A 27,368-nucleotide genomic window follows, 5' to 3' on the forward strand; every position below is an offset into this window, starting at 1 on the left:
CAGAGCTGAGGAGGGACCCTTCCAGCAGAGGGCATGGAGTTTTTCTTCAACATTTTCGGGAGAAGCAGCTCCATCTTGAAACTGAGCCCCTTCAGTGTGCTCCAGGCCCCACCTGCTGCCTGTCAGCCCCCACAGACACCTCCTGGTCAGGGCACCCCTCCCCGCCGCCCACCTTCTGCCTGGATGCCTCTTGCAGCCATGGGGTGCCTGCCCTCCCTGCTGGGACTTGCCTGAACTTCCAAGTGGCTCCCCTTGCAATGCTTGGATTCAGCTCCCAACCCCGGCTAGGTCCCAACCCCCACCTGGACTCAGTCCCTTGGTAGAGGCTGTTTTCCTTGCCTGTAACCCTCTCCTCTTCTCACATCCTCTTTCTCATCCTGCATCAGTTCTTCAGAAAGGCGGCCTAACTGTGTCCTGTTCTATGACTGCATTCTCCCAGATAAAGGGAAGTGGTGCTGACTTTGCCATCTCTGGCCTGTCCTGGGAATGTCCTGTCATCCTCTCACATCTGTCAGACTAGGCTTCCACTGAGGGCAGGTCTGTGTCACCTCTTTTCTCAACATCTACTCCTTTCAAGAGTTCAGAATCTCTCCATGAGCTGACCTGCCTTGAACTTAGTGTGATGAATGACACTCAGACAATCAGCTCTTCCCCCAACTTGGGGTGACAATAGCCAATGCCCCCGATGACTTCAGGGGCACGTGATGGAGAAACCCACAAATATCCCCCGAGATCCTTCTCCAAAGTGCATGTGAAAACTGTCCTCCCTAAAAGGGCCTGGAAGCCAATAAGCAGAGTCAGGCAGGACCTGGGAAATCTCCCAGTGATGCTGCAGGCCTCCCTAGACCAGGGCAAGTGGACATCAGGCATGGCTCTACCGAACAGATCAAGGTGCCCCTGTTCCTTGGACTGACAGGCTTTAGGAAGCTCTTTCCTGTACAGTGTGCAGGCTTCCCGTTCAGTTTATTAAGGACTTGTGGAAATAGATTCCTGCAATTAAAAAATTGAGCAACAGATTCTTGGGCATGAGCCTGATCTGCAATGATAATATTGTTCCTGTGGGGAAATAAGATTCCTTCCTTTCAATACCCGTTAGCCTTTCTAGGAATGTACCACTCAGTTAGAGAAAGTGAGGAAGGAGGGTGGGAATCATCTCCCAGTTGGCCCCTTCCTTTCTATCTATCCATCCATCTAAAATGGATATGCCCAATGACCTCTTTTCAGTCCTGAATGGCTGTGGTCTTTCCTTCAATTGCATAGCTTGGCCGTATACTTGTGTTCCTGAGTGTGTAGAGTTATATATAGTTATACCATCCCCTAGATTGTCTCTAATTGTTGAATACATTGTACCTTGAGAACTGCCTGTCCATTTATCTTTATATCAAATCTGAATGTATGGCCAGTATATACTTAAGGTCATTGTTTGAAAAATAATGTAAATAAAAAATAGTATACCCCAAATATATAAATAAAATCGATATGCCTACAAACCCCAAATTTATCCACCCAGGCCAGGCCTCTCTCCCACATTGCACACTCCCCTACCTACTTAGATATGTAACAGACATCTCAAACTCAGCATGCCCCAAACCCTGCCCCTGATCCACTTCCCCCAGCATCTTGCCCACTGCAGTTGATAGCCACTATGTCTTTCCTTAAAACCTTTCTTACCCTCACCTGTCTCCCCAACACATCCGATCTGTTAGGAACTGTCCCCCTTCAGAGTGGATCTGACACTGACCAGCCTCTTGTCCACCACTGTTATCTGCCGGCTCCCAGCCACCATCATCTCTTGCCTGGGTTACAGCGATAGTGACTCCACGCATCCCCCCGCTTCCCCACTTTGTCCCCTGCACTTATTCTCAATGGGGAAGCCAGGGTGACATAGAATCTTCCAACTGGACACTTTTGGCTTCCTTGCTGAGGGCATGTCTGAAGCGTGGTCACTTGTCCGCCTGTATGTCCCCAGCTTCTGCATTAACCACTTAATGCATTACAGCTTACTGTGTGTCGGTGGTAGGACCAGGGCATTAAACCCTTCCAGGATCTCCCAGCCTCCCTAGGGAGATCATGAATCCATTTGGAAAAATTGAAGAGTGATGCACATGACTATTGATTCACTTTCATGCGAAGCTGGGAGAGGTGATGCTCTGAGATCCCTTGAAGGAAGGTTTCTTAGAGAAGGAGTGCCTAGGGCTGGACTTCAAAACTTCGATTGGAGAACAAGGTGGATAAAGGGATATGTTCTAGTCTGGGAGGTAGAGGAAGAACCTGCAAAAATGATCAGAGTGCACGAGCTTGTCGGATTCAGGGACAGGTAAAGCCTGGGCCTGTCTGGAATGGAGGGTGTGGGCTGGGGCTGCCAATTGCTGAGTCATCTCCATCTTAAGGACTCCCAGGGTGGGGCTGGGGGCAGGGGCGGTGGGCTGTGTGTCAGCGGCTATGCTCCCCAGTAAGGGGTGTGTCCTCCGCACTCCAGACTGAGGGCCTTATGTCTTCTGCTGAAAATGACCGTGAAGCCTCATCTGTCCAACACTCCAGCTTCCTCTCCATCTTCCCAGACTTCCCCGACTTCTTCTTAGCTTTAGCATAAAGGACTTGGCTGACCCAGTTCTCCAGGAACGAGGCTGTGCTGTGATGGCAGCATTAAAGCCATGTCGGTCCCCCGAGAAAGAGAGGCAATTTGGTGATGAGATGTTTGTGTGTCCCTCAAATTGGGTGCTCAGACAGTCTCAGAGGAGACTGTGTGTCAGGGGAAGGATTTTTACTGCGGCCAGTGATGATGGCCAGATGGCCACAGCTTCAAGGGATGGCGCACAGCAGATCACTAGTACCCTCCTCTCCCAGCCTAAGAGCATCCCGACCCCAAGGCCCTGACTCACGCTGCCCCCAACTCTTGGCCTCCTTTTGCGTAGGTACCCACTGGCCCTTCGGAAAGATAAGGATCATTCCGGGTTCAGAGCACTAGGTACCCAAAATGGTCTCTGCGTTGACCCTGCTCCAACTCTGGGGCTGAGAGCCCCCTGCTGGCAGGCACTGGTCTCCGTCCTGGGAAGCTCTCCTTTCCCCAGCCAGCCTGATCTGAGGGGGCTCCTCTCCAAGTCCCCTTTCCTGTGCCCCACCCTCCACTGCCCCCATGAGAAAGGATGCCCTGAGCTGGTTGGTGAGACTGATCTCTGCAGGACAATCATGGTGTCTGGCAATGACTCCTGTGGAGTGAGTGATGAGCTGCTCTTCTCTGACCAGGACACTGGCTCTGCTTGGAAAGGCTCTCCTGAGACCTCATCGGGGCTCCCCCGGGACAATCTAGGTGGGACTCTGAATGCTGTAGGGTGGGCTGCATTCAGAGAGTGTTGGGGTCCAGGGTGGCCCCTCACGGCCAGTGAGGCATCTCCAGCTCACCCTCATCATTATCAACCTCGAGTCTCAAATGTTTCAGGGCTTTCTGGAGTGAGTAGGCAGGACTCAGGCCAGGGGGCGGAGAAACAAACCAGGACAGGATCAGCCGGGGCAGTCTGTGCCGAGCGCCCTGTGGGAGGCCCTGTCTGCTGAGATGTCTTCCTGTCCCTGCAACCTCAGGTTTGTGTTGGGGTCTAGAATGTAATTCTGGATCTGAATGGAGGAATTTACTAGTTACAGGCATGAAACGGCTGTCCTGAGAGGGAGTGGAGCCAGGGAAGAGGGATCAATGGCTTCTCTTCCTTAAATCAATTTACATTTAAATTATAAGGTTGCATTGTTTGAAATTACCTACATTTGAGCATTTTATTTTCACATGATTTCACACAATACATTGCTCAGCCTCCAAATGTCTTGTTCCTTTTAAAGTCCTATTCCCTGATAATTAAAGGACAATTAAGTGAAGAAAGTGAAAGTGAAGTCGTTCAGTCGTGTCTGACTCTTTGCGACCCCGTGGACTGTAGCCTACCAGGCTCCTCCGTCCATGGGATTCTCCAGGCAAGAATCCTGGAGTGGGTTGCCATTTCCTTCTCCAGGGGATCTTCCCGACCCAGGGATCGAACCCTGGTCTCTTGCATTGCAGGCAGATGCTTTAACCTTTGAACCACCAGGGAAGCCCAAGGGACAGTTAACTTCCCCCTAAACTTGCCCTTCTTTCTGTATTTCTGGTTTGGGTAAGTGGCACCTCTGCCTGCCTTGTTCCTCAGGTCAGATATCCCGCCCAGGTACCCCTCACATATCCCAAAATCTTGTGGTGGCTCAGACAGAAAAGAATCTGCCTGCATTGTGGGCAACCCAGGTTCAATCCCTGGGTTGGGAAGATCCCCTGGAGAAGGGAATGGCTACCCACTCCAGTATTCTTGCCTGGGAGATCCCATGCACAGAGGAGCCTGGTGAGCTACAGTCCATGGGGTCGCACAGAGTCGGACACGACTGAACTATTAACACTTTTCACATACTTTGTCTGCTCTAGCTCCTAGATATTTCTCTAGTCCATCCACTTCTCCACCCAACCCCCTGCGCTTGTGCACCTCAATTCCAAGCTGTCATCGCATCTTGCCAGGATCCCTGCACTAACTTCATCTTCTCACCCTCCTCCCCCCAAACCACTCCCCCGCCGTCCCTGCAATCCATTCTTCACAAGGCCCCCAGATGGAATTTTTAAAAATGTAAGTCTGGTTAATGTAAGTCTGATTATGTCATTTCCCTTCTTAAAACTCTTCAGTGGCCTCCTTTTACTTTAAGAATTAAATTTTAAATACCACCATGTCCTACCAGACCCTGCGTGCTCTGATCTCTGCTGTCTTCTCCCAGAGTCCCCCTTGTTCATTACTCTCCATCCTTCAGACATTCGTATATGCCAAGGTCTTTCTAGAAGGGTTTCCAGCTCTCTTATCCTCTGTGTGGAGGACCTCCCTACTTTGCATCACTAAGTATTGTCCAGGCCGGTCTCAGAGGGAATGTCCCTCCTCAGACAAGGCCCTGGGGGTTGCCCCTTACCAGCTCTATCCTTCTCCTTCATTATTCTTGCTCACAATGTTCAGTTCTTTTCCTCTCTAGAGCTCAGCACAGTTTTAATTAAATATTTGTGTGTGTTTGTTTCATGTCTCTCTCTCTCAATTAGATGGCAAGCTTCCTGGATGCAGAACTCTCTGTCTGTCCTACTCACAGCTGTATTCCCAGCATCTCTGGCGTGGTAGCTGCCCACAAGAGAGGTGCTGAGTGATGAGCTGGAGACACATGGCTCAGTCCTGCAGGAAATTAGGGGCTGTTGTTCCTCCACATGATTCCAGAACAGTTTGATGCTGCAGTGTGAGCTGGGGCTTGCTGTTCATCATGGGGCGGCAGGCGGAGGGTCTCAGCTCAGGAGCTGGATGGGAATCACAACAGGAAAAACTGATTGTGGTCCAGTGGCTAAGACTGTGAGCTCCCAATGTAGGAGTCCTGGATTCAATCACTGGTCTGGGAACTAGAGCCTGCATGCTGCAACTAAGATCTGGCACAGCAAATAAATAAGTAAATAAATAAACAGAAAACAAAGTCCAGTGAGAGGGGTCCCCATATTCAGGCCCACTGTTAATTTTTGTAATGATAAATAAAGCTAACAAATAGTTACATAAAACATGTCCTATCTTCTTCCTTTGACACCTACCTATACCTTCAAAATGGCCTGGAAGGCTAGAAATCTTGGACTGTTGGGGTTTCATATCAGAACTTGGAAGCATAGGAAGAACTGGCCCTTTGCCCCAGAACCAAGGCCAGCTCACTCTTCTGTTGGGAGTTTTAATCTTTAGCGAGTAACACGGGAACAGAAAACAGGACAGATTTATTCCATGGTATCTCCTAAGAAGGTGGTCCTGAGGCCTACACTCTCCAGGGCCTCCTGGCTTCATCCTTTCCAAGGCCAGGTTGGTCAGGATTTTCTTTAGTTCTCTGAGTGCTATAGACTGAACGTTTATATTCCCCCAAATTTGTAGACTGAAACCTAATCCCTAGTGTGATGGTGTTTGGAGGTGAGAACTTTGGGAGGTGATTAGGTGCTGAGGATGGAACCCTCAGGAATAGAACTGTGCGTGTGTGATCAGTCATGTTCAGCTCTTTGGGACATCATGGACTGTAGCCCACCAGGCTCCTCTGTCCATGGAATTTTCCAGGCAAAAATACTGAAGTGGGTTGACATTCAGCAATAGAATTAGTGCCCCTAAAAAGAGACCCCAGAGAGATCCCTCACTTCTTCTGCCATGTGAGGACACGGCAAGAAGACAGCTGTCTGTGACCCGGGAAGTCTGGGTCTCACCAGACACTGAATCTGCTGGTATCTTGATCTTGGCCTTCCCCGCCTCCAGAAACATAAATCAGTTTCTGGTGTTTATAAGCCACCTAGACTGTCGTATTCTTTTATAGCAGCTTAAACTGACTATGACACTGAGCTACCCACAAGTTTCTAATAAATTCTTTTTCCTGCCTTAGTTAGAACCAGAGTTGGTTTCTGCTACTTGCATCTGAAGATAGCATCCCATTATTCTTAAATATTTTGAAGAATGCGATTTTTTAAATGCTACATGTATTACATTCACTTATTTGGCTGATGTCCTGTTGTTTTGTGCTTTCCTGCCGATAGCATTACTACTTCTGACCCGTCTCTCTTTTTCAGTTCTGATGCATTTCCTGAGCACATACTTAGCAAAATGGCAGAAGCAGGCAAGTTAGAGTAAATATTCTTTATGGGAAGCATGACTTGTTTTTGACACCTTGGTAGAATCCTTTCATCATACATTTTCCCCACTGTTTACTCATTCATTAACTTAGAATTTATTCTTAAGACTGGGAGGAACTTAATGTTGTTGGGAGGATCCTATGGTTTGTCTAGGGCAGGAATGGCATCTTGGCTTCCAGCTTCAATTGATTGGTCAGAGTTACATGAGTGTTGCATAAAGACTCAGTGGGAAAAGCGTGTCATAATTAATTCTCTGGATTTGACATGGTCATGGAAGGCAGAAGTCTGGATATATGTACCACGTATTTGTCATTCCCAATCTAATGCAACTTCCCACCTCATCTGAAAAGTCTCTGGTCTATAATATTACTCTGAGATGGTTTCTGCTTCAGCATGTTCATTGGAACAGATCATTTCATGTTTGGATTTCTCCATTTGTTATTAAGTTCTTCCCTGGGAGTATGGTGCAGGTAAGTGGCTTGGCTGATTTAGATAACCTAAAGCTAACTCTGACTCTACCATCTACTAGTTATGTGACTCTAGAGAGTAACAGTCTCTTTGGGTCTTGGTTTTCCACCTGAGAAATGAAAAACTTGAACTGAGTAACCACAAAGTTTCCTTCCAGGTTTAAGATCCTATTATTCATATGAGTCAATATCTGCCTCGCAGAGACATGTTCCATGTGTTCACTTACACAACCAGGCTTCTGTGAGAGCTCTTCACATGTTGGCCTTGAGTTTTCTGTTCTTGCTAAACATGACCAGTTTCTTTAATCATGTCTGATATGATGAGGTTTCTAGACTTTTCACCATTCTGGTTATTCTCCTGTGGACATGAGTTTTCCAGTATTGCCCTGGAGGTGTGGCTCCCAGAACCAGACCTGGGTTAGTGGTGCAGTAGGGTATCTCCACTCCTTACCCGTGTGCTCAGCCTCCTGGCCAATGGGACCCACGTTGACCAGTGCACAGCCCACTAAAACTCCCTGAATCCAGGGCTATATGATGTGTTTTAGAGGCCCTCCTTCAAGCTGCCTGCAGAACAGATGCAGGGGGCCATGGAGTCATATCTGACGGGAGATGGTGCTTCCCCCAAAGACCAGTAAGTAGCCAAGTGCCGAGAACTGAACACGTGCTACTTCTTGATAAACACAGAAGAAAGATTTGCCAGAGATGGTGTTAACATTTGCAGTGGTTGGTTTTAATTGATGAATTTTTAAAATTGAAGTATAGTTGATTTATAATATATTTCAAGTATACAAGACTGCAATTCAATATTTTATAGGTTATACTCCATTTAAAGTTATTCTAAAATAATGACTATACTTTCCTGTGCTGTACGGTATATCCTTGTAGCTTATTTATTTTATACACAGTAGTTTGTACTTCTAAATTCTTTACCTTTATCTTGCCCCTCTCTCCTTCCTTCTCCCCAATTTTTTTTTTTTTTTTGGTTGTTGCTCTTTAAATGAGGCATTGGGTGCTCATATCTCCACTGGTGAGAATGTGTCTCTGGCCCTTCCCTTTTGCCATTCTGCTCCCCACACTCATTCTCTCTGACTTTGTGGCACATGACTCCTTTCCTTAGTGGTTCTTGTATTTACACAGAAGGACAGGTGCGAAGGCTCTTGCTCACGGGAAATACAAGGAGAACAAGGAAAAACAAATGCAGATTTGGAGAGGATTCTGCTTTGCCAATGAGCCTACTAGAGATGACGATGCCAAAATCATTCTGGGAGGACTCTGACCCTCAAACAGAAGAGGGCCCTCCGGCTTCGTAATCCCAGGGACAGGATGTTCTGAAGACCACAAAATCCCAAGTGCTGTGGCCCTGCACCATCACCCTGGCCCTCCCTTTTCCTTCGCCTCCCCCTTTTGTTGACCCAGTTGCCCTGGCCTCTGCTCTGCTCTTCGTAAACCCCAATCATGATCCCACTTCAGGGCCTTTGTATCTTCTGCTTTCTGGAATGTTCCTTACCCAGCCACTTCGTGGCTTACCCCACTGCGTTTGGACTTCTGTTCATACATCAGCCCATTTGTTCTCTGAGGTCCCCTTCTCCCCAACACACCATTCTCTTGTCATCTACTCTGCCATCTACTGTCTTAATTTTTTAACAAAGCCTGTCCACACGTGAATGTGCTTACTTGTATTATCTAGAATATAGATTCCATGAAGGAAAGACATTGTTTTATTCACTACTGATTCCCCAGTGCCTTGAAGTATACCCAGCACATTCTGTGCCCTCAGTATTTGTTCTTATGTGATGTCAACCCCAATGCTGATCAACACAAACACTCTTCTCACAGAAGTGCTTTGAGGTTTTCAGTAGCTGGTTAATTAGTCCACTGGTGGGCAAGTGAGTCACCGGGGATGGGAACCTCTGTTGATTTGAGCAGCATGGATTTGTTCAAAGGCTTTGGTGTACCACTCTACAAAACCACCACCTACGTGAAGTCACCAAGGGTTACTGTGTGAAGGGAGAACTGTGAGCTCCACCTCATCCAGAGCTGCTCTGATCTGAGGCGAGGCCCCAGAGATGAAGGCAAGAGAGAAGGCGAGTGGTGTGCGTGTGTTTCCCCCATACGACCTCCGTGGTTCATTGCTAGGCCCTGGGCTTTCTCTTTCACATCAGTTATAGAGACCAAAGCCAGTTTTGCATGACTCAGTGACCAGGCAAGGGGAATGCCCCTGGGGGGCTGGTGGGAGCAGTGTTAGCTGCTGTGGCCATATGCACCGTTCATGTGGACTTGGAAGAAGGTGATGAAGGAGAAGTGGATGCAGGAGAAGCATGAGGTCTGGGTGAAGCTGTTGAGCAGCAGAGGACCTCTGAGCAGAGCCAACAGACAGGGAAATTCCGGGACCAGTCGAGTGGAGGAGTGGTCATGTGACTCTAGAGTCCAGTCGAGCTGACCATTTGTCCAAGGTGAAGTGACTGCCCAGGAACTGGGAAGAAGAGGGAGGCTCCTTGCACAGAGTTGACATCCTGAGAGGAGGGATTGAAGCATCCCTGGGAAAATACTTCAAAATCTACCCCTGTTTCTTCAATGCTTCCTTCCTCTATCATCAAGACTTGAGTGAGGTCCCAGAAAAAAGTCCTGTTACACCTGGGAGGAACTCTGAATCTTACCATTTACTAATTCCTAAGTGTCATGTACAGTTGTGAGAGTTGGACTATAAAGAAGGCTGAGCACAGAAGAACTGATGCTTTCAAACTGTGCTGCTGCAGAAGACTCTTGAGTATCCCTTGGAAAGCAAGGAGATCAAACCAGTCAATCTTAAAGAAACTCAACTCTGAATACTGTTTGGAAGGACTGATGCTGAAGCTGAAGCTTTAATACTTTGGCCACCTGGTGTGAACTGGAAAAGACCCTGATGCTGGGAAAGATGGAAGACCGAAGGAGAAGAGGGTGACAGAGGATGAGATGGTTGGATAGTATTACCAATTCATGGGACATGAACTTGGGCAAACTCCAGGAGATGGTGAGGGACAGAGAAGCCTGGTGAGCTGGGGTCTCAAAGAGTCAGAACTGACTTGGCGACTGAACAAGAAGTGTAAGTTTAGCTCTTCAATTCTGTTTTTTGTTTTTTCCAGTGACAGTACTCCAGAGCTTTTCTGGATAGAACTGCTCAGTGGCAGGCTGTGTTTTGCAAAGATGGCTGCACTAATACCTTCCATTCCACATGCGCTCCTTTTGAAGTGACCTTGAACATCTTTCCATTGAGTGGAGAGTCCCTTGAACTTGGGTGGATTGTCTGCGTTTGCATCTGAAGATGAACATGACAGATACGAGGATGCCTCAGAACACTTTCCCTCCATAGTTTCCCTTCTGCTTAGCTTTTCCTGGATCCTCCCTCTCTTAGTGTCAGACAGAGACACTCATTCTGAGCTGAGCTGCTTTTCTTAAAGTTGTGCAAGAACTTCCTGTTGGCTGGGCAATTTTTTATTTTTTGACTATGCACAGCCTACGAGATCCCAGTTCCCCAACCAGGGATTGAGCATGTGCCTCCTACAGTGGAAGCATGGAGCCCTAACCACTAATCTGCCAGGGAAGTCCCATGGCTGGGGCAAATTTAATCCCTCTTTTTCTGATCACTGTGCTAGACAGTGAGGAGAGAATCTCAACCCCTCCTCCCCACCCCAGCTCCTGCAGGAGGCATGATAGTCAGCCTTGAGGGTGAAGATGTCAATTAAAACTATGTTACCTGCAAAATGTCACCCATCCCAAGCGAGAGATGTCAACCATTCCTTGATCATCTAGAACTGTAAATTACCTATGAGGACCATGAATTTGGATGACCTGCAAGTCCTTCAAGGCCAGAAAGAGAAACCCTTGATCCCCATTTCTCTTCATCAGGTTCTAGACCTTTTCTTATGATAATTCCCTGGCTTGGGGGAACCATCAGGGTCTCAGATAACAGGGGCTGGGGTTGGGACTGGAAGTGGGTGATTTTTCTAATGTCTTTTAGAGGCTGGGACTCGGGTTGGAGGTAATCCTTTGATGCTGGCTGGTTAATAGTTGTATTAGTCTTCTAGGGCTGCCAAAACAAGATACCACAGAACGGGTGACTTACAGAAATTTATTTTCTCATTCTTGGAGATTGGAAGTCCAAGACCAAGGTGTTAGCACCTTGGTTTCTCCTGAGGCCTCTCTCCTTGGCTTTCAGAGGGCTTCCTTCTCTGTCCTTCCACGGTTTTCTGTGTGTGCATGTTTCCCTGGTGTCTCTCCCTCTTCTTGTAAGGACACCAGTCATATCAACTTAGGGTATCTCAGTGACCTCTTTTAACCTTAATTATCTTTTTAAAGGCCCTATCTCTAAACACAGTCATATTCTGAAATATTGGGGGTGGGGTTTAGGATTTCCACATGTATTTTAAAGGGAACAAATCCACAACAATACTTCATGAACAGTGGAGGGGTAGTGAGTGCTATGGATAATCAATCTATGGATCCTGGAGAACTTCTGGTGCTCTTGAAGAGATGTCCTGCTAGGCCCATCTTGCCCAGAGTAGGGTCAGAACATGTACCAGGAGAGAGAGAAGGGGGAGGGTGTGGAAGGTTGTGCCAACTGCCCGGGCCACTCCTGGGAGGTGGTACAGGAGTCTCATGGGAGGTCCCAGGTCCAAGGTGGTTTCCAGGCACCAGCTACACTCCAGACCATCATGTGGCTAGGCAGTGCTCACGGTCCAGGCATTGCTCACGGCAGACCCTACACGAGGGGGCTCTCTGTCTCTTGATCTACTTCATCAGCACAGACTTCCTTTTTCTTCTTCCCTGGCAAGGAGATCAGAAAGAAGGTAACTCCTCCAGTGTTTGTACCCAAGGCCCCTGAATCCTAACTGTCCTGGTCCAAGATCATCTTGGGCAAAGGGATATCTCTCCTGGTTTTCTAAGACCCTGGAAAAGGAGATGCTTCAAGGATAGGAAGGTCTTCCTAACGTCTAGTCTTCCTCTGCAACTGCGGCTTACATGTAGCTGTAGAAGGCAGAGAACCTTAGAGCTGGGACAGACCCAGTTAAATGACTGGCAGAAGCCACACGACCGAGCCAGGGCTGGCTTCCAGATGCCCTGAATGCAGCCTTTCCACTTCCCAGACAGTCGAATTCTCTCTGCCCCTTCTGGGTGGACAAAGCTGCTCTTTTCTGAGCCTCGAAAGCATCAGATTAAGTGAAAGAGATCAGTCACAGAGGACCACACAGTTTATGATTCCATTTACATGAACTGTCCCGAATAGGCAGTCTAGAGACAGAAAGGAGATTAGTGATTGCCTGGGGCTGGAAGGGAAAGGGGGGTTAGGGAGAGACGGCCAAGGGGCTTGGGAATTTCTTTTTGGAGTAATGAGAGTGTTCTCAAATTGAGTGTGGTGATGGATGCACAACTCTGTGACTGTAATAAAAGCCGTTGAGTTTTACTCTTTAAATGTATGAATTATATGATATGTGAATTATAGACCAATAAAACTGTTAAAACAAAAAGCTGCTCTTTTCCTGGCTTCTACCTTCTTATCATGAATCTTGGGGACTCTTTGGGCTAAAGGGCCAGGCCAGACCCTCTCAAGCGGAGACAGGGCCCCTGGATGGAGTGTGACCTCAGCTGTCCCCTCCTCCCTCCTTTGCTAGTGGAAAGAATATGCTGGAGCCAGCTTGGCGGCCCAGCTGCATGCTCAGCCGCTGGCCAAGACTCTTGCCTTTGAGGACACAGCCACTGCAACAGGGTCTTATGCTTCCTTCTCCTTGCTGGCCCACTCTCTTCATCCTGGGACCAGCCCAGACAGCCTAGGATGGACATATCCAGGAGGCCCAGGTCAGCAAGGACAGTTCTCTCAGGGGCAGCACATCCCAGGACTGGCCATGGACCTCAGAACCCAGAGCGCCTCCTCTCTTTTCCTGGGAAAGGAAGCCCTGTGAGCCCCCGCCCAGAGAGGTGCTTCTCTCAGGGAGCATTTCCTAGGATGGTTGACAAGAAAGGGTTGAGTCTCATCCAGACTTACACCCAACACAGCTTTATCGATACCAGCTGTGTTCCAGGAACCCTTGCTAGGTGCCTGGAGGTGACCCAGAGTTTGTTTTTCGAGGGCTGAGAGCTCCACGGACAGTGAGGGCAGTAGGTGTCGTGACTGGGGTGAGCACTGGAGAGTCAAGGCGGGGCACAGACCCAGGCTGGGTGTGCAGGAGGAGTTCCAGAAGGCTTCCTGGAGGTGGCATGCCGTGAGGATGGTGGAGCTGACTGCCAAGTGAAGAAAGCAAGCTGGGCGGGAAACCATGGAAAGTATTTTCCAGACAGAGAGAGTAGAATGTGCAAATGCCTACAGAGGCACTTGAGAGAGTAGCACATTGGAAAACTGCTAAAGGAATTTCAAATAGTCCAGTCTGAAGGAAGACCAGAATATTCGATGGAGAGGGCCAAGAGACGATGTGGGAGAGGTAAGGAGGGCAGAGCATGTGAAGCCTAAATAAGAGGAGGTCCGAACTCCGCCCTCCTCCTCCACAGACCTGGCTTCCTCCACCCAGCCCTGGCCTCCACAGGACTCTTACCTGACCAGGGGCCCCAGTGCCAGGCAGACAGACCAGCCAGGATCAGGAGCAGCAAGACAGGCACCACCACAAGCAGCACGTCTTTGTAGGAGGCCCGCCCTGGAGCTGGATATGGAAGCGACACAGTCATGGGGGGACCGGAAGCTTCACCACCCCTCAACCACGGCTCCCCTGCCCTCGGCATACCTGCCTGGCGGTGGCAGCTCTCCCAGGGGATGACTGTGGCCAGGTCCCAGCTGACGGGGTTGGAGACAATGCATGAATAGGCCACGCCTTTGTCTCCTGGTCCCAGCGACACTCTCAGCACTTGTCCATCCGTGAAGAGGCCACCCGGCTCCATAGCAGGGTCCACAGCGCCCTCCCGTCGCCAGCTATAGGTTATGTCACTGATGTTGGGAGCCCAGCAGGACAGGAACACTTGGCAGGTCTTGGGGGGCTGAGCATCCCCTGATACAGCAATGAACACTTTGACCACGGGTCTGGGCACTGCATCTGGGCAAGAACAGCAGAGCCGACACGGGTTAAAGGGATGCTGTGCATGCGGATCCCACAGCTCCAGCTCTGGGACCCATGCAGGGCGAGAAGCTGCCTCTGACTAAGTCTCTCCAAAACCTTGTCTTTCTCCCACTGCCCACAGGACAGAAGCTGAATTCCTAAGTCTGGTATTTAACATCCTTCATCAAATAGTTGATGTCAACCTTTCCAGCTGTACCTCCTGCTGATCCCCTCCTTACCCATCTCGATTAATTTCCTGTTCTCCAAACGAGTCATGCTCTTCCATATCTTCCATATGGCTCAGCTGTACACATACGCCTTTTGTTTCTCATCCTTCTAGAAAACTCCTGCCCATCCTCCAAGGCCTAGTGTGGACACACTGCCTACTGCTCTGATCTTGAAGCCTTCCCTGATATTCCAGGTGTAGCTCTGAGCCTTCCAAGCACTTGTGTATCCCTCTGTGTATCACAGTGTTTCCCTGATACACGGTACGTCCATCAGAGAGACAATAGCGTTTATTAAGGTAGGCACAAAAACAAACAGACTCCTGGACTTTTGGAGCTTTTGAAGTGTGGTGAGGAAGACATGCTAACGAGTGGTTACGAATAACTAGGAAAATTATTACAAGAATGCAAAGTGCTGGGAAGGAGCGGACAAGTGGGTAGAAGCTCTGCCTTGTTATTTCCATAACCCTCACTCTCAAGGTGCTTGGCTACCCGGGCCACTGGCCAAATTGGTGTCCTGGGGTCCAGACCGTGGCTCCCTTCCGCCATATTGGTTGATGAGTAGATCATGAGTCTCATGGCAATGAGTGCCAGTGGGAGACCATTCTGAAGACAACAGGAGGGCTGTCTCTGACAGCATTCCAGAGTCAAGCAGAGTAAAACCTCATTAATGCCAGCTCAATCTGGTGGGATTTGTGATATGAAAAAAGAAAAGATTTGCTGGGTGCGCTAATAGTATAAACAAAGATTACAGGGGGGGATATTTACACTACTTAAGAGGACAAGCTGCATCCAAACACGATCAGGCACAGTAGAAACACCCATTGACATTTCTGGTAACTGATCTGCTAATTCAAATCATTCTCATCCATTGTCAAAGCAGAGCTCCTAAGGACGGCTGCTTGGCAGCTTTGTGCAATTAGTTCTAATCACGCTATGTATTTGGAAGCAATAAAACAGCAATTTCCTTAAAGTCTGTAATTCAGATGCTGAGAACAAGGCATTTGAGAGCTTAGTGGTGTGGGTGCCGCATGTATTATCACATTCTGCATCCTTATTTCACATGTGCGGCAGCTGAGACTCAGAACAGGGGAGAGGCTCCCTGCCTGCCTTTATAGTTGTGAAGGTTGTTCACTGAGCAAGAGCTTTGGGCTCAGGGGTAACAGGTGAGAGGAGGGTGTTGAATTTCAGCCGGAACTTGGCTTGCCAAACAGTGCAGCCTGGGTCAGGGCAGTGGGCATCCGTTTCGTCCCACGCTAGCAGCCCAAGGGGCTCACCGAGTGATGACCCCGTTATCTCCCTCTGGGCACGGGAGGGTCTCTCTCTTTCCCAATTTGCCACCTCCTCTCCCTCCCTCAGTGTTTCCTTTTGCCCAACTCTCACTTCTACTCTCCGTTCTTCCACTGGGACCGTTCCTTTTCCCTGTTTCTGTCCAAATTTCTGAGGTTTTACTAAAATAGGGGTCACTGACACATCTTTTCCAAGCCACTAGGTAGATGAATAGGAACTCTAAGGCCATTTTATCTTGACGAGCAAAAATATGGTGGCCGTGTAGAGGTGGAGGTGGTGATGGTGGGACAGGTGATGGTGTGGTGATGGAGAGGGGGTAGAGGTGGAGGTGGTGATGGTGGGGTGATGGAGAGGGGGGTAGAGGTGGAGGTGGTGATGGTGGGACAGGTGATGGTGTGGTGATGGAGAGGGGGGTAGAGGTGGAGTGGTCATGGTGGGACAGGTGATGGTGTGGTGATGGAGAGGGGGGTAGAGGTGGAGGTGGTGATGGTGGGGTGATGGAGAGGGGGTAGAGGTGGAGGTGGTTGATGGTGGGACAGTGATGGTGTTGTGATTGAGAAGGGGGGTAGAGGTGGACGGTGGTGATGGTGTGGTGATGGAGAGGGTAGAGGTGGAGTGGTGATCGGTGTGGTGATTGGAGAGGGGTAGGGTGGAGTGGTGATGTGGGACAGGCTGCATGGTAGGGTATGGAGAGGGTAAGGTGGAGTGGTCATGGTGTGGCAACAGGTGAATGGTGGGGTGATGGAGAGGGGGTAAGAAGGTGGAGGGTGGTGAACGTGGGGACAGGTGATGGTGTGGTGATGGAGAGGGGGGTAGAGGTGGAGGTGGTGATGGTGGGGTGATGGAGAGGGGGGTAGAGGTGGAGGTGGTGATGGTGGGACAGGTGATGGTGTGGTGATGGAGAGGGGGGTAGAGGTGGAGGTGGTGATGGTGGGACAGGTGATGGTGGGGGGATGGAGAGGGGGTAGAGGTGGAGTGGTCATGGTGGGACAGGTGATGGTGTGGTGATGGAGAGGGGGGTAGAGGTGGAGGTGGTGATGGTGGGGTGATGGAGAGGGGGGTAGAGGTGGAGGTGGTGATGGTGGGACAGGTGATGGTGTGGTGATGGAGAGGGGGTTAAGAGTGGAAGTGGTTGACTGGTGGACAGCGTGATGGTGGGGTGATGGAGAGGGGGTAGAGGTGGAGGTGGTGAACGTGGGACAGGTGATGGTGTGGTGATGGAGAGGGGGTTGAGAGGTGGAGGGGTGATGGTGGGGTGATGGAGAGGGGGGTAGAGGTGGAGGTGGTGATGGTGGGACAGGTGATGGTGTGGTGATGGAGAGGGGGGTAGAGGTGGAGGTGGTGATGGTGTGGTGATGGAGAGGGGGGTAGAGGTGGAGTGGTGATGGTGTGGTGATGGAGAGGGGGGTAGAGGTGGAGTGGTGATGGTGGGACAGGTGATGGTAGGGTGATGGAGAGGGGGGTAGAGGTGGAGTGGTCATGGTGGGACAGGTGATGGTGGGGTGATGGAGAAGGGGTAGAGGTGGAGGTGGTCATGGTGGGACAGGTGATGGTGGGGTGGTGAACGTGGTTATGTGGTAGTGGTGGCTGTGATGGCAGTGGGTCTGATGGAGGTGGAGGTAGATTTGCTGGAAAGAAGTGCTCATCCATCCCCCAGTGGATTCAGTCAAACCAGCTGAGATGCTGAGAGCAGCTTTACGAATGACCCTATCAAACCCAGGTAGAGCAGAGGAGCTGCTCAGATGAGCCCCGCCAACTCAGAGTCATGATAGATAAAAGGAGTTGTTGTTTTTAGCCAGTAAATTTGGGGATGGTTTATTTTGCAACAATACATAATAAAGAGAACCCACGAATGATATAAATTTAAAATCTCTCAATACAGCTAAAAGCGTTCTTTAAAGAGATATGAAATAATTCTATACTTTAATTAAAATCGAATTTTTAATTTAAAATGTTGTGTCATAGTTTCATTGTAATATTTATGTCTCTTTTCTGTGGTGCATAAAATAATGGCACATCTTATAACCTGATATCTTAGAACTGATGACTTGAAGGCTAAAGAACCCACTTGCCAATGCAGGAGATGTAAGAGACGTGGGTTCAATTCCTGGGTTGGGAAGATCCCCTGGAGGAGAGCATGGCAATACACTCCAGTATTCTTGCCTGGTGAATCCCATGGACAGAGGAGTCTGGTGGGATCCATGGGATCGCAAAGAGTCAAACACGACTGAGGGACTTAGCCCACACACACAGGCTAGCCTCTATCCTAGATGCTGTCTCAACTGATTTTACCTTTATTGGCATTTACATGGTAATATTACTGTGCTGGTTTTACAAGTGAGAACAGTCAGTGTCAGGCAGCTAAGTATTGTGTCTAAGGCTACTGAGATAAGAAGACAGAGGTAGAGTTCTGACCAGGGCTGTCCCACCGGTGGCAGAGCCTGGCTGCTCCAGCCAGAAACTCACGTGGGAGAGCCCCAGGAGTTTTCTTACCTGTGGGCGTGGGGGAGCAACTGTTCCCTGAACCAGCCGTGAGGTCAGAGGCCAGAGGTTTCTAGAACTCCGCTCTCCCCAGTTCCCAGGACTCAAGATGCCTTTCCGGAGTTGGATGGGAAGGCGTGGGGCAGAGGGTCTGCATCAGGCACACTCACCGTACACCTTGAGCTGCAGGGTCTGGCTCCGGGCCCGACCCTGCTTGTCCACCAGCAGCACGGAGAAGTTGCCGCTGTCTCCAGACTCCAGTGGGCGCAGCTCCAGGCTGAGGTTGCTGTGTAGCTGGGCTCGGCCCAGGAAGCGCGAGTGGTACAGCGTCTCTGGGGAGCCCCGGAAGAACGTGGCCAGGAGCTCCTCTGAAGGCCAGAGGGATCTCCAGATGGCCTCTCTGACTTGGAAGCCGGGAGGGTGATCTGCCACCAGCAGCGCCGAGCCGCCCACCTGGCCCTGCACTCGGGCACTGGCGATGACCATGGGAAGCAGTGCTGGAAGGACAGAGCTCCATCACTCTGCCTGCGCCAAACCGTCCCTCTCTCTGCACTCCGCTGAGCTGCGATGGAGCAGACGGCCCTTCTCTCCATGCCCCCTCCACCCAAGCTGAGGGTGCACTGTGCCGGGGCGGGAATAAAGCAGCGAGGAAGGAATTCGGTCCCCGTGCTAGTGGAGCTCTGACTCTTAAGAAGGCAGTCTGCCACAATGGCAGAAAGGGGTGCCCTGGGAGAACATGGGTAGGGTGATAGGGTGAACTTGCCTGGCCTTGAGGAGCTCAGAGAAGCGAAGGTTAAGCTGAGACTTGAAAGAGGAATGGGAATCGGCTAGGCCAAGCAGAGGGCAGCCTGCAGTGGGAATTGGGAAGTGTTAGAGGCCGAGGAGCAGCGCAAAGGCCCGGAGGGTGAGAGAGCTCAGTGCACCAAGGGAACTGAAAGTAGTTCTCTGCAGGGGGAGTGAGAAATTGCACTGCAGCGTCTGCAGGAGCCAGGTCCTGCAGGGCCCCGAAAGCGACTCTGGAGTTTGGGCTTTATCCTTAGAGTGATGGGGAGCCTCGGGTAGGCTTTAAGTAAGTGAGTGACGTGATTAGATCCATGGTTAGAAAGACAACTCCCGCAGAGGTATGGAGGATGCAGAGGACGTGGGGTAAGACCGAGGCTTTGGCTACTAATCCCAAGGAGGGTGATGGAAACGTACCATGGAAGGGAGCAATGGGGATGGGCAAAAGTGGGAGGGATGACGTGGGGTTAAGGCTTGTAGTCAGTGGGACCTGGTAACAAATTAGATCTGGGAGTGAAGGAGTGAGGAGTCAAGGATGGCTCCCAGGTCCTCGGGACCCACTGGGTACCATTCTCCATGATCCAGAAGAGAAGGAGAAATAGAATGGACGTGAGATGGCAAGAGGCTGTTTTGTTGGGAACATACCGCGTTCGATGTGTGTGGGTGACACCTCTGTTTGAATTCCCACTCTGACTCATTTGCTGGCTAACTTCTGCTCATCCTTGAAGCATTCCCGCCTCCCCAACCTCCCCTATTCCTCACTGCTGTTTACAAACTCTTTGTGTTCTCATAGCAGCCTGGGGCCACCTCTACAAATGCTCTTATCCCTCTATATTACTGCTTGTTTACAAGTCCCACGAGACCCTGAGTTCCTCTTCTGATCTTTGGGCTCCTTGTGACCACTGCTGTTTAGGAAGAGGATACAGGAGAAGCCAGCATGATGAAATTGGTGAGGACTTCCCTTGCGCCTGACTCAGGGGTGGGCGCAGGGGTGCAGAGCAGAGTAAGTGCAGATAGGGAAGATACTCAAGTGTTGGGAGGTTGGTTAGGAAGATGTATTCTGGATGACCACTCAGCCAGTCACTGTAACTCCAGTCCCCAGTCCATCTCACTGCCCTGCCAGCCCCAAGCACCTCAGTCCGAACTGGGGATGGCTCCAGAGTTAATGCACATTGGAGATGCCACATCCAGAGTGTGTAGCATTGGATGTCAGTCAAGACTCCTGTTCTATCCTACTCTAGCTCTGCCATGAATGAACTGAGCAATCTTCTGGGGCACTCTCCTCCCTTCTGTCATCCCATCCAGAAAACAAGGGGGTCCATTCAGTCAGTGGTACTTTCACCACTCAGAAAAATTATTTTAGCTTCCCAAGTCCAAGGATTTGAAAGATTTTCAAACCTAACAGATTCCCTCTTTGGGGCAGGACTTCCTTCACATGTTTAGAAATGTTGACACTTGCAGATTTTTGGAGCCAGGAACTCAGGTGGGAAACCCAGACAAAGTCGTCTCAAAGGCCCTGCGAGTCTCTGACGCAAACAGAAGAGTCTTGAGTCTTTGCTGCACCCCACGACTCTCATCCCCTGGCCTAGCACTGCTGGCCTTTGTCACACTGACCACTTGTTGACCAATCAGGGGTGGGGGGGTGTCAGGCATCAGACAGGATGCAAGGGGTGTCACCCAGTGTTGAGGAGACCTGAGATCTCTTCTGCCCTCACACTGTTATCGGCCACCCGGAAGCTGCATGCACTATATTAACCTGCTTTTGCCTCTTACCCTCCTCGGTGTCCACTTCCACAGACCTTGGGGTGGGGGCTCAGTTCTCCCACAGGCAGCTGGAAAGACCTCCTTAGACTGCAAGAGCCCTACTCTCCCCTGCTCCCCTCAGACCATATTCAGAATGCTGCCAGACCCTCACGTTCTCACCACCATATCTAACAAAACCAATGGTCCTACCAGCTTCAGTTTTAACCTCCCTGGACCACAAAACAGCTCATGTCTCATGGACACAGAGGCTCCTTGTGCTTCCACCCTTCTTCCCAAGATCCTGTGTTTCTTTACCCCTGCCTGGCTTTCAAGGCTGCCCAAGAACTTGCTTCCGTCTTCCCTACCCCTCCTCAGCTCCTGGGTTCTCTCTTGGAATGGGGAGGGGCCTTCAGTTCTCTGAGGCTAGGCCTGCCCCACTTACCTTTCCAGAGAAGCAGACTCCACAGAGACCACACAGCCATACTTCAGCGAGGCAGACAAACTCCCTCGACGACCCAAATCCAGAACATCCCAGGTCAAGTGGATGCACGGAAGGAGCTGTGGTCCTTCTGGAAAGTCCCATGTTCAGAAGGAGGAATCTTGACTCAGAACAAGATGCCCCAAAAGTGAAAATATCCAGAGGAAAGTGGAAGTTGGCCTCAGACTTAGCTGGGCTCTTTCAGGAGCCAATTCTTGTAAGTCAGCCTCTTTCAAATGCCTATGGTTAGCTAAGGCAGACGGCAAGCGCCCCCGCACAAGCCAACATCCTCTTCACTGACTCTCTCGCTGGGCAGCTCCGCATCCCACTCTGCCTGGCTGCCCCTGCCTTTCCTGTTGAAGCCACGGAAAACCCTGTAAACTGCAATTCCTGTTGTCACTTCTCCTCTGCTTAAAATTCTTCCATGGCCTCCAGCTGCCCTCAGGATTAAGACTAAACTGTTGGCTTAGGATACAAGGCTCTCCTAAGTCCGACTCCAGCCTGCTTCTCCAGCCTGGCGTCCCATGCCCTTCCGCCCTCCAACCACGCCAAGCAGTGCTACCTCTTCTCAGAACTGCCAATTCCACACTTTCACGTTGTGCCCGATCCTCCACCAGGCAAGCTGTTCCATCCACCCTCCCGGACTTGCTGTGGTTATGTGGGCTGTGCAGCTGACCGGACTGCCATTCAGGGCTTCCTGACCACAGGCAGTGTGGGGAACCTTCCCTTCCGTGTGCTCAGGGCATGCCTGGTCTTCTATTATCACTCTTAACACATTGTCCTGTAACAGTTTTCTCATCTCCGTAGACTGTTTACCGCCAAGGTCTCATATTCATTTCTGTGTTCCCCTTGGTGCTGGGAAAGTCACGAATGCTTTGGTGTTTAGTTGCTAAGTGGTGTCCTATTCTTTGTGATCCCATGGACTGTAGGCTGCCAGGCTCCTCTGTCCATGGGATTTCTCAGGCAACAGTACTGGAGTGAGTTGCCATTTCCTTCTCCAGGGGATCTTCTTGACCCAGGAACCGAACCCACGTCTCTGCGTCTCCTGCATTAGCAGGCGGTTTCTTTACCACCGCGCCACTGCATATCAGGGGATATGAGTCCAGACCTTAATGGATGCTTAATGAGTATTTGTTAAATGAGGGCATGGATTCTAGAGATGGTTACATATTTTGCTTCCTGAAAGACCTACAACTCTTCTTTGAGAGGATCTGATTATCTCCCTGTTAGAGATGGGGGAGTTTGAAGACCAGAAGGAGGTCAGCATCTTTCCGGGGTCCCAGAGAAGCAGAGCTGTGAGCTGAGATTCAGCCTTTGGAGCATGGTCCATTCTGCCAGTCACCCCATCCTCACTACCTTTATCTTTTCACTTCTGAAGGTTACTTGGTTTCTTGAATCAAGGAAGGTTTTGCAAGAAGATAAGGAAGATCCCTGAGCTTTCTGAGTATGGCTTGTGGTAGCTAGTCCTGGCTAGCTTCTGACCTGTCAGTCAAATTGGACGCTCTGCTCTGGACCAATAAGGAGGCAGACGTGGTGGTGGATGAGCAGGAGGATTCTGGGATAGGCTTCCAGCCCTCCAGGTACTCACCACCGAATGGTAGGAATAGCATATGCCTAGGAAGGGAAGACCCACCACGGACAGACATGGGTCTGGGCAAAAGAGCAGCACAGATAGTCTACCTAACGCTATCCAATGGACTGTAGCCCACCAGGCTCCTCTGTTCATGGAATTCTTCAGGCAAGAATACTGGGCCGGGTTGTCATTTCTTTCTCCAGGAGATCTTCCTGACCCAGGAATCGAACCTTGGTCCCCCACATTTTGAGCAGTTTCTTTACCATCTGAGCCACCGTGGAAGCCCCTGGTGGGCAGGGGCTGCTTCCTTAAAAGGACAGATCTGAGCTGCATCTTGAATATGGACATACTTTGGATAGACTGAGAAAACAGGTGGGCCAGAGGTTGGGGTCGGGCTGGGGCTCTGAGCATGAAGGGAGAGCAGTGTGTAAGGCTTGACGGTGGGGAGGTCCCAAGTAGGCTCCAGGGACAATGAAGGACCAGAAGGGGAACCCTCTAAGGCTGCTGTGGGTAAAATGGAAAGGGAGGTTGGGGGTCAGATTGTGGAGGCTTTGAGTATGGGGTTAAGTTTAGGCTTTTACTCTGGAGACCAGCAGTTCTCATCCTTGCTGAAAACTTGGGTTCTCAGGGATTCTGTTTAGTGGGGCTGGGCTGGGTCCCAGGAGCCTGTCGTTTTAACAATCACTGCATGCTGGGTGGTTCTGAGCTGGTGGATGGAGGGAGCTCTGGGAAGCACTGCTTGGAAGGAGGGGGCTGCTCATTACCCATTTTTGGCCAGCTTGCTAGTGGGAGGACGGTGTGCAGGGCTGATTGCTGTTGTTCTTGAGTTGCTAAGTCGTGTCTGACTCTATGTGACCACATGGTCTGTAGCCTTCCAGGCTCCTCTGACTGTGGGATCTCCCGGGCAAGAGTACTGGAGTGGGTTGCCATTTCCTTTCCCAGGGGATCTTCCCAACCCAACCCAGGGATGGAACCCGCATCTCCCACATCAGCCGGAGGATTCTTTCTCGCCAAGCCACGAGGGAAGCCTATAGGCACAGAAGCAGAGGATGGTTTCGATCCATTAACCCTCGGCTTACGGGCCCAGAGCACTTTCACTGTACCACTCTGCTACCTCAGGGCTGATCGGGGAGGAAAAAGAGGCAGGGCGGCCTGGGTAGCAGCTGTTGTGATCATCCCGACTGAAGTAGAAAGGAACCCTCTAGGGAGGAAGGGGCAGAGCTGGAGTCATGATGGAACTAACTCTAACCTGCCTACAGGCGGAGAGGCCAAAGGAGGGGCTCGGCTGTATGTCTCCACTGTCAATTCCCTCATCCATGTGTCAGACGTTTATTGAGCATCTCCTTACGTGCCAGGTGCTGGGGACACAGACATGAAAGGCACAGCCCCTGCCCTCAAGGAATCTGCAGTTTAGATGAGAAGATGGACATGTAACCCAATAATTACGATCGGTGTGGCCAGAGCAAAGCCAGCTGTGCGCACAGCACGCTAGGCAGCCAGAGGGTGGATGGATAGGAGCCAGCAGGGTGGGCGGGAGGCTGGCAGGGCCCTGTGGAGCCAGGGTGGTGACGGAGGTGAGCCTTAGGATATAAACAGTCGAGGGTGAGGATAGTCCTTAACTCAAGCTCTGGGGTCGGGTTTCGTGGGTTCAGATCTTGGCTGTGAAACGAGCAAAGTGACTGCTCTGTGTTTGGCATCTTCGTTCATGAAACAGAGATTAATAACACTATCTTCATCTTCATGGAGCCCTCAGGGGGAAACCACTTAGAATGGGGTCTGGCGCATAGTCACGTGAAATAAAGAATGTTGCCCACCATCCAGTTCTACAAGAATCAAGTCGTTGGCTATTGCAGTTGTTACCCTGAAAGGAATTCAGGGTGACAATCAGGATGAGGCCCTCTGTGCTCTGGGGAAACAGGTGGAACAGGCCCTCAGATATATTGGGAAAAAATTTTATGAACCCTATTTCTTGCATCTTCCCATACTTAGAAAAGCAATAAAATCATTAACTAAGATGCCTGTGCCTCATGCCTAGCAGCAACCTTCTACCAAGGTGTGTGCTGGACTGCACGTACCCCTTCTCCCAAACCACACATATGCTGACCTCCCCTAACCTCTTCGGAGCAGCTTCTCAGAGCGGCTGGAGAGGCTGTCTCCTGGGCTTTAGCTCCCAGTGAGTCTCCAAATAAAACGGAGGCTCTCAGCTCTCACATTGTGCAATTAAATTCCAGCTGATAGTCTGCACTCCAAAAAATTAACCATTGTCACTACGCGGCCGGAGAGAGGGAAGGAGAGCTGGGCAAGTAGTGGAGTGTTGAGGTCCGAGCAGCCCAGCTCTAACTCTCTTCTCCCAGACTGCGAGCTCCTGAGAGTGGGGATCAGGCCCCCTTCACGTCTGCGCCCTGTATATCACCAAGGACAGGCTTTTTACCAAGTGGTGCCCTCTGAACAGGTGTTGAAGCAGACTGAATGATTCCGAAGTGTCAAGGCCAGGTCTGGGGAGGCCCTGGGGTGCAGGAGTCTGGCCAGCATGTGAATGCTGGAAATACAGATGCTGAATTCCCTTGGGGGAGACAGTGGGCAGTCACACTCCCTTCTTAGCAGGAGTGATCCATAGTGGTCCCTCCCAGCAGGACATGAGTTGCTGTCTCTAGTACACCAGCCCTTTATCTTGAGGGGGATTTCGGGGTAGGGGGCTGAGAAAGTGGGGAGGAGGAGTTTGGGTGAGGACCTGAAAATATCCCACGCACCTCCCCTCAAAGAACTTCTAGCAGCCCTGAGATGACGCGAGCAGAACCGACTGATGAAGGCACAGGAAGGGTTAAGTCGTGGCGGCAGCTTCTCCCCCTACTGCTAATCACTGGTTCAGACCACATTAATTACCCAGCCACAGGGGGAGTGCGCGGAGTAAATTAACTGCTGAGTTCAAAGGGGCCACTCCCCACATTTCTTAATTAAGAGAGCAGCTGGCAGCCTGCGCTGCACTCGGCCTCCCTGGGGCCTTTCAGGGAAACCCGAGCGGCTGAGTCCGCGTCCGCCTCTGCCCAGGCCCAGGCGGGCGGGGTAGCCTCATCTGCCAGGTGGGGTGGTCTGCACTCCGCCTTCACTGTGGGCTGGGGCGCCTTTACTGTGGGCTGGGGGTGGGGGCCGGGGGGGGGGGAGCAGGTGTGCACTGTGGAGGTGGGGGGAGCAGGTGTTAACTGTGGCTCTTCTGAGCCCGCAACCCTCAGCCCTGAGAGCGGGTTCCAGGTCGGCTGGTGGTGCAGATTCAGGGTGGGGTGGAACTGGATGCAGTGTGAAGGGTGGCCCAAGCGACGCCCTGTCCCTGCCTACTCACATTTGTTCTTCTTCTTGGACTGGCCTTAGGGCAGAACGGCCTCGCCCCCTCCCTGCATCCAGAGACAAGTGGAATAGGGGGGAAAAAGGTAGAATGTTTGAGAAGAGAAGGGAGCTGGCACAGGAAGGGCAGGTTGGAAGCGGTGGGGGGCCTTTAGAGGCTTTTGGAATGCAAGGAAGAAAGCAGGGTGCTCCTGCGGGTGGGTGGGTCTCTGGGCACTGCTTCTTTTTTTAAAAAAATTCATTTATTTATTTTTGGAGGATACTTACTTTAGAATATTGTGATTGTTTTTGCCATACATCAACATGAATCGCCATCGGTATACATGTGTTCCCCCCACCCCCATCCTGAACCCCTCCCTCTTCCCTCCCCACTCTATCCCTCCAGGTTGTCCCAGAGCACTGGATTTGGGTGGGCACCACTTCTAAGCAGGATGGGGCTGAGGGGCAGGTGGAACCCCACCTGAGCGCTGTCTGGGTCCACCTTCACCTATATGGTTCCCACTGAGCGGGCCAGTGGCCTGCGCCATCTGCCTCCTGATGCCGTGGCAGTCCCAGAGGCTGCCCTGGCCAGGGGGCGTGCTGCGTGCCCACCTCCCTTGGCAGCCGGCTTGGCCAGTGGCGCTGCCCTGTCGGGGAGACGAGGTTTGAGGCAGTGTGTGCACAGGTGAAGTGGACACATCCTACTTCCCCTGAGAGGACACTCTAGTGTCTGCCCGGCCCAGGGATGGCTTCTGCTTCAGTATTTGTGCCCAGGGCACCTCTCCTGCCTCATCTTGGCCCTGCTGGGAGTTGGTAGAGGGAATGGGCCCTTCACTGGGCCAGGGGCCTGGTGCTCACAGCTGGAAGGGGGCAGACTAAGGAGGGGGAGGAAGAGGGAGCCTATGAAACAGCTCTCAGGACTTGGGGCGGGGGGCCTGGGGCTTCAGCAGGCAGGGCCTGCTTTTGAGGCAAAGACACGCTTTCCCAGAGGGTGGAAGAAAGAGGGCACAGGAAAGAAAGCAAGCCGTGCCTGTGCCGTGTTGAAGCAGAGCAGGGGAGGAAGGAGACTCATTTCCTCACTCACTCGCTCACACAGTGCTTGCTGGGTTCCCATGGTGTGCACACGAATGCACTGAACAAAGGTTTGCTGAGCGTCTAGCATGAGTAAGGCCTGTGAGGTCAGGAACACAGGCTGATGATGACAGCGGTCACGCTCCTGAGAGTGACAGGAACAGTCACTGCTGATCTGCACGTCACATGGGAGAGAATTCCAGAAACAG

General features: G+C 51.0%; 1 protein-coding gene across 4 annotated transcripts; it reads right to left on the reverse strand.

Annotated features, from left to right (window-relative positions):
- Positions 1 to 11,519: 11,519 nt before the first annotated feature.
- Positions 11,520 to 21,879, reverse strand: SLAMF8 (SLAM family member 8). 4 transcript variants are annotated; one of them, XM_043452233.1, is made up of 6 exons: positions 21,760 to 21,879; positions 21,162 to 21,288; positions 18,367 to 18,693; positions 13,893 to 14,198; positions 13,707 to 13,811; positions 11,520 to 11,946 (listed from the first exon to the last, which is right to left on the reverse strand). In XM_043452233.1, exons 2-6 carry the CDS (start codon positions 21,199 to 21,201, stop codon positions 11,882 to 11,884), a joined length of 843 nt encoding a protein of 280 aa, XP_043308168.1. In that variant the 5' UTR covers positions 21,202 to 21,288; positions 21,760 to 21,879; the 3' UTR covers positions 11,520 to 11,881. The 4 variants fall into 4 exon arrangements, with proteins under 4 accessions (XP_043308168.1, XP_043308175.1, XP_043308162.1 ...); XM_043452240.1 differs by having other exon boundaries at positions 13,893 to 14,192; positions 21,162 to 21,831; XM_043452227.1 differs by having other exon boundaries at positions 21,162 to 21,831.
- Positions 21,880 to 27,368: the final 5,489 nt, after the last annotated feature.

This window comes from Cervus canadensis, chromosome 2 (genome assembly GCF_019320065.1).
Source record: "Cervus canadensis isolate Bull #8, Minnesota chromosome 2, ASM1932006v1, whole genome shotgun sequence".
Lineage (NCBI taxonomy): Eukaryota > Metazoa > Chordata > Mammalia > Artiodactyla > Cervidae > Cervus > Cervus canadensis.

What these genes read in the sequence shown, in the direction of transcription:
- SLAMF8 (XM_043452233.1), bottom strand. Translation starts at nt 21,201, where the DNA reads ATGGCTGTGTGGTCTCTGTGGAGTCTGCTTCTCTGGAAAG. An exon ending in GAGTCTGCTTCTCTGGAAAG is followed by an intron (nt 18,694 to 21,161) that starts GTAAGTGGGGCA and finishes CTGTCCTTCCAG; the next exon opens with CACTGCTTCCCATGGTCATC. An exon ending in CCTGCAGCTCAAGGTGTACG is followed by an intron (nt 14,199 to 18,366) that starts GTGAGTGTGCCT and finishes GTTCTTGCCCAG; the next exon opens with ATGCAGTGCCCAGACCCGTG.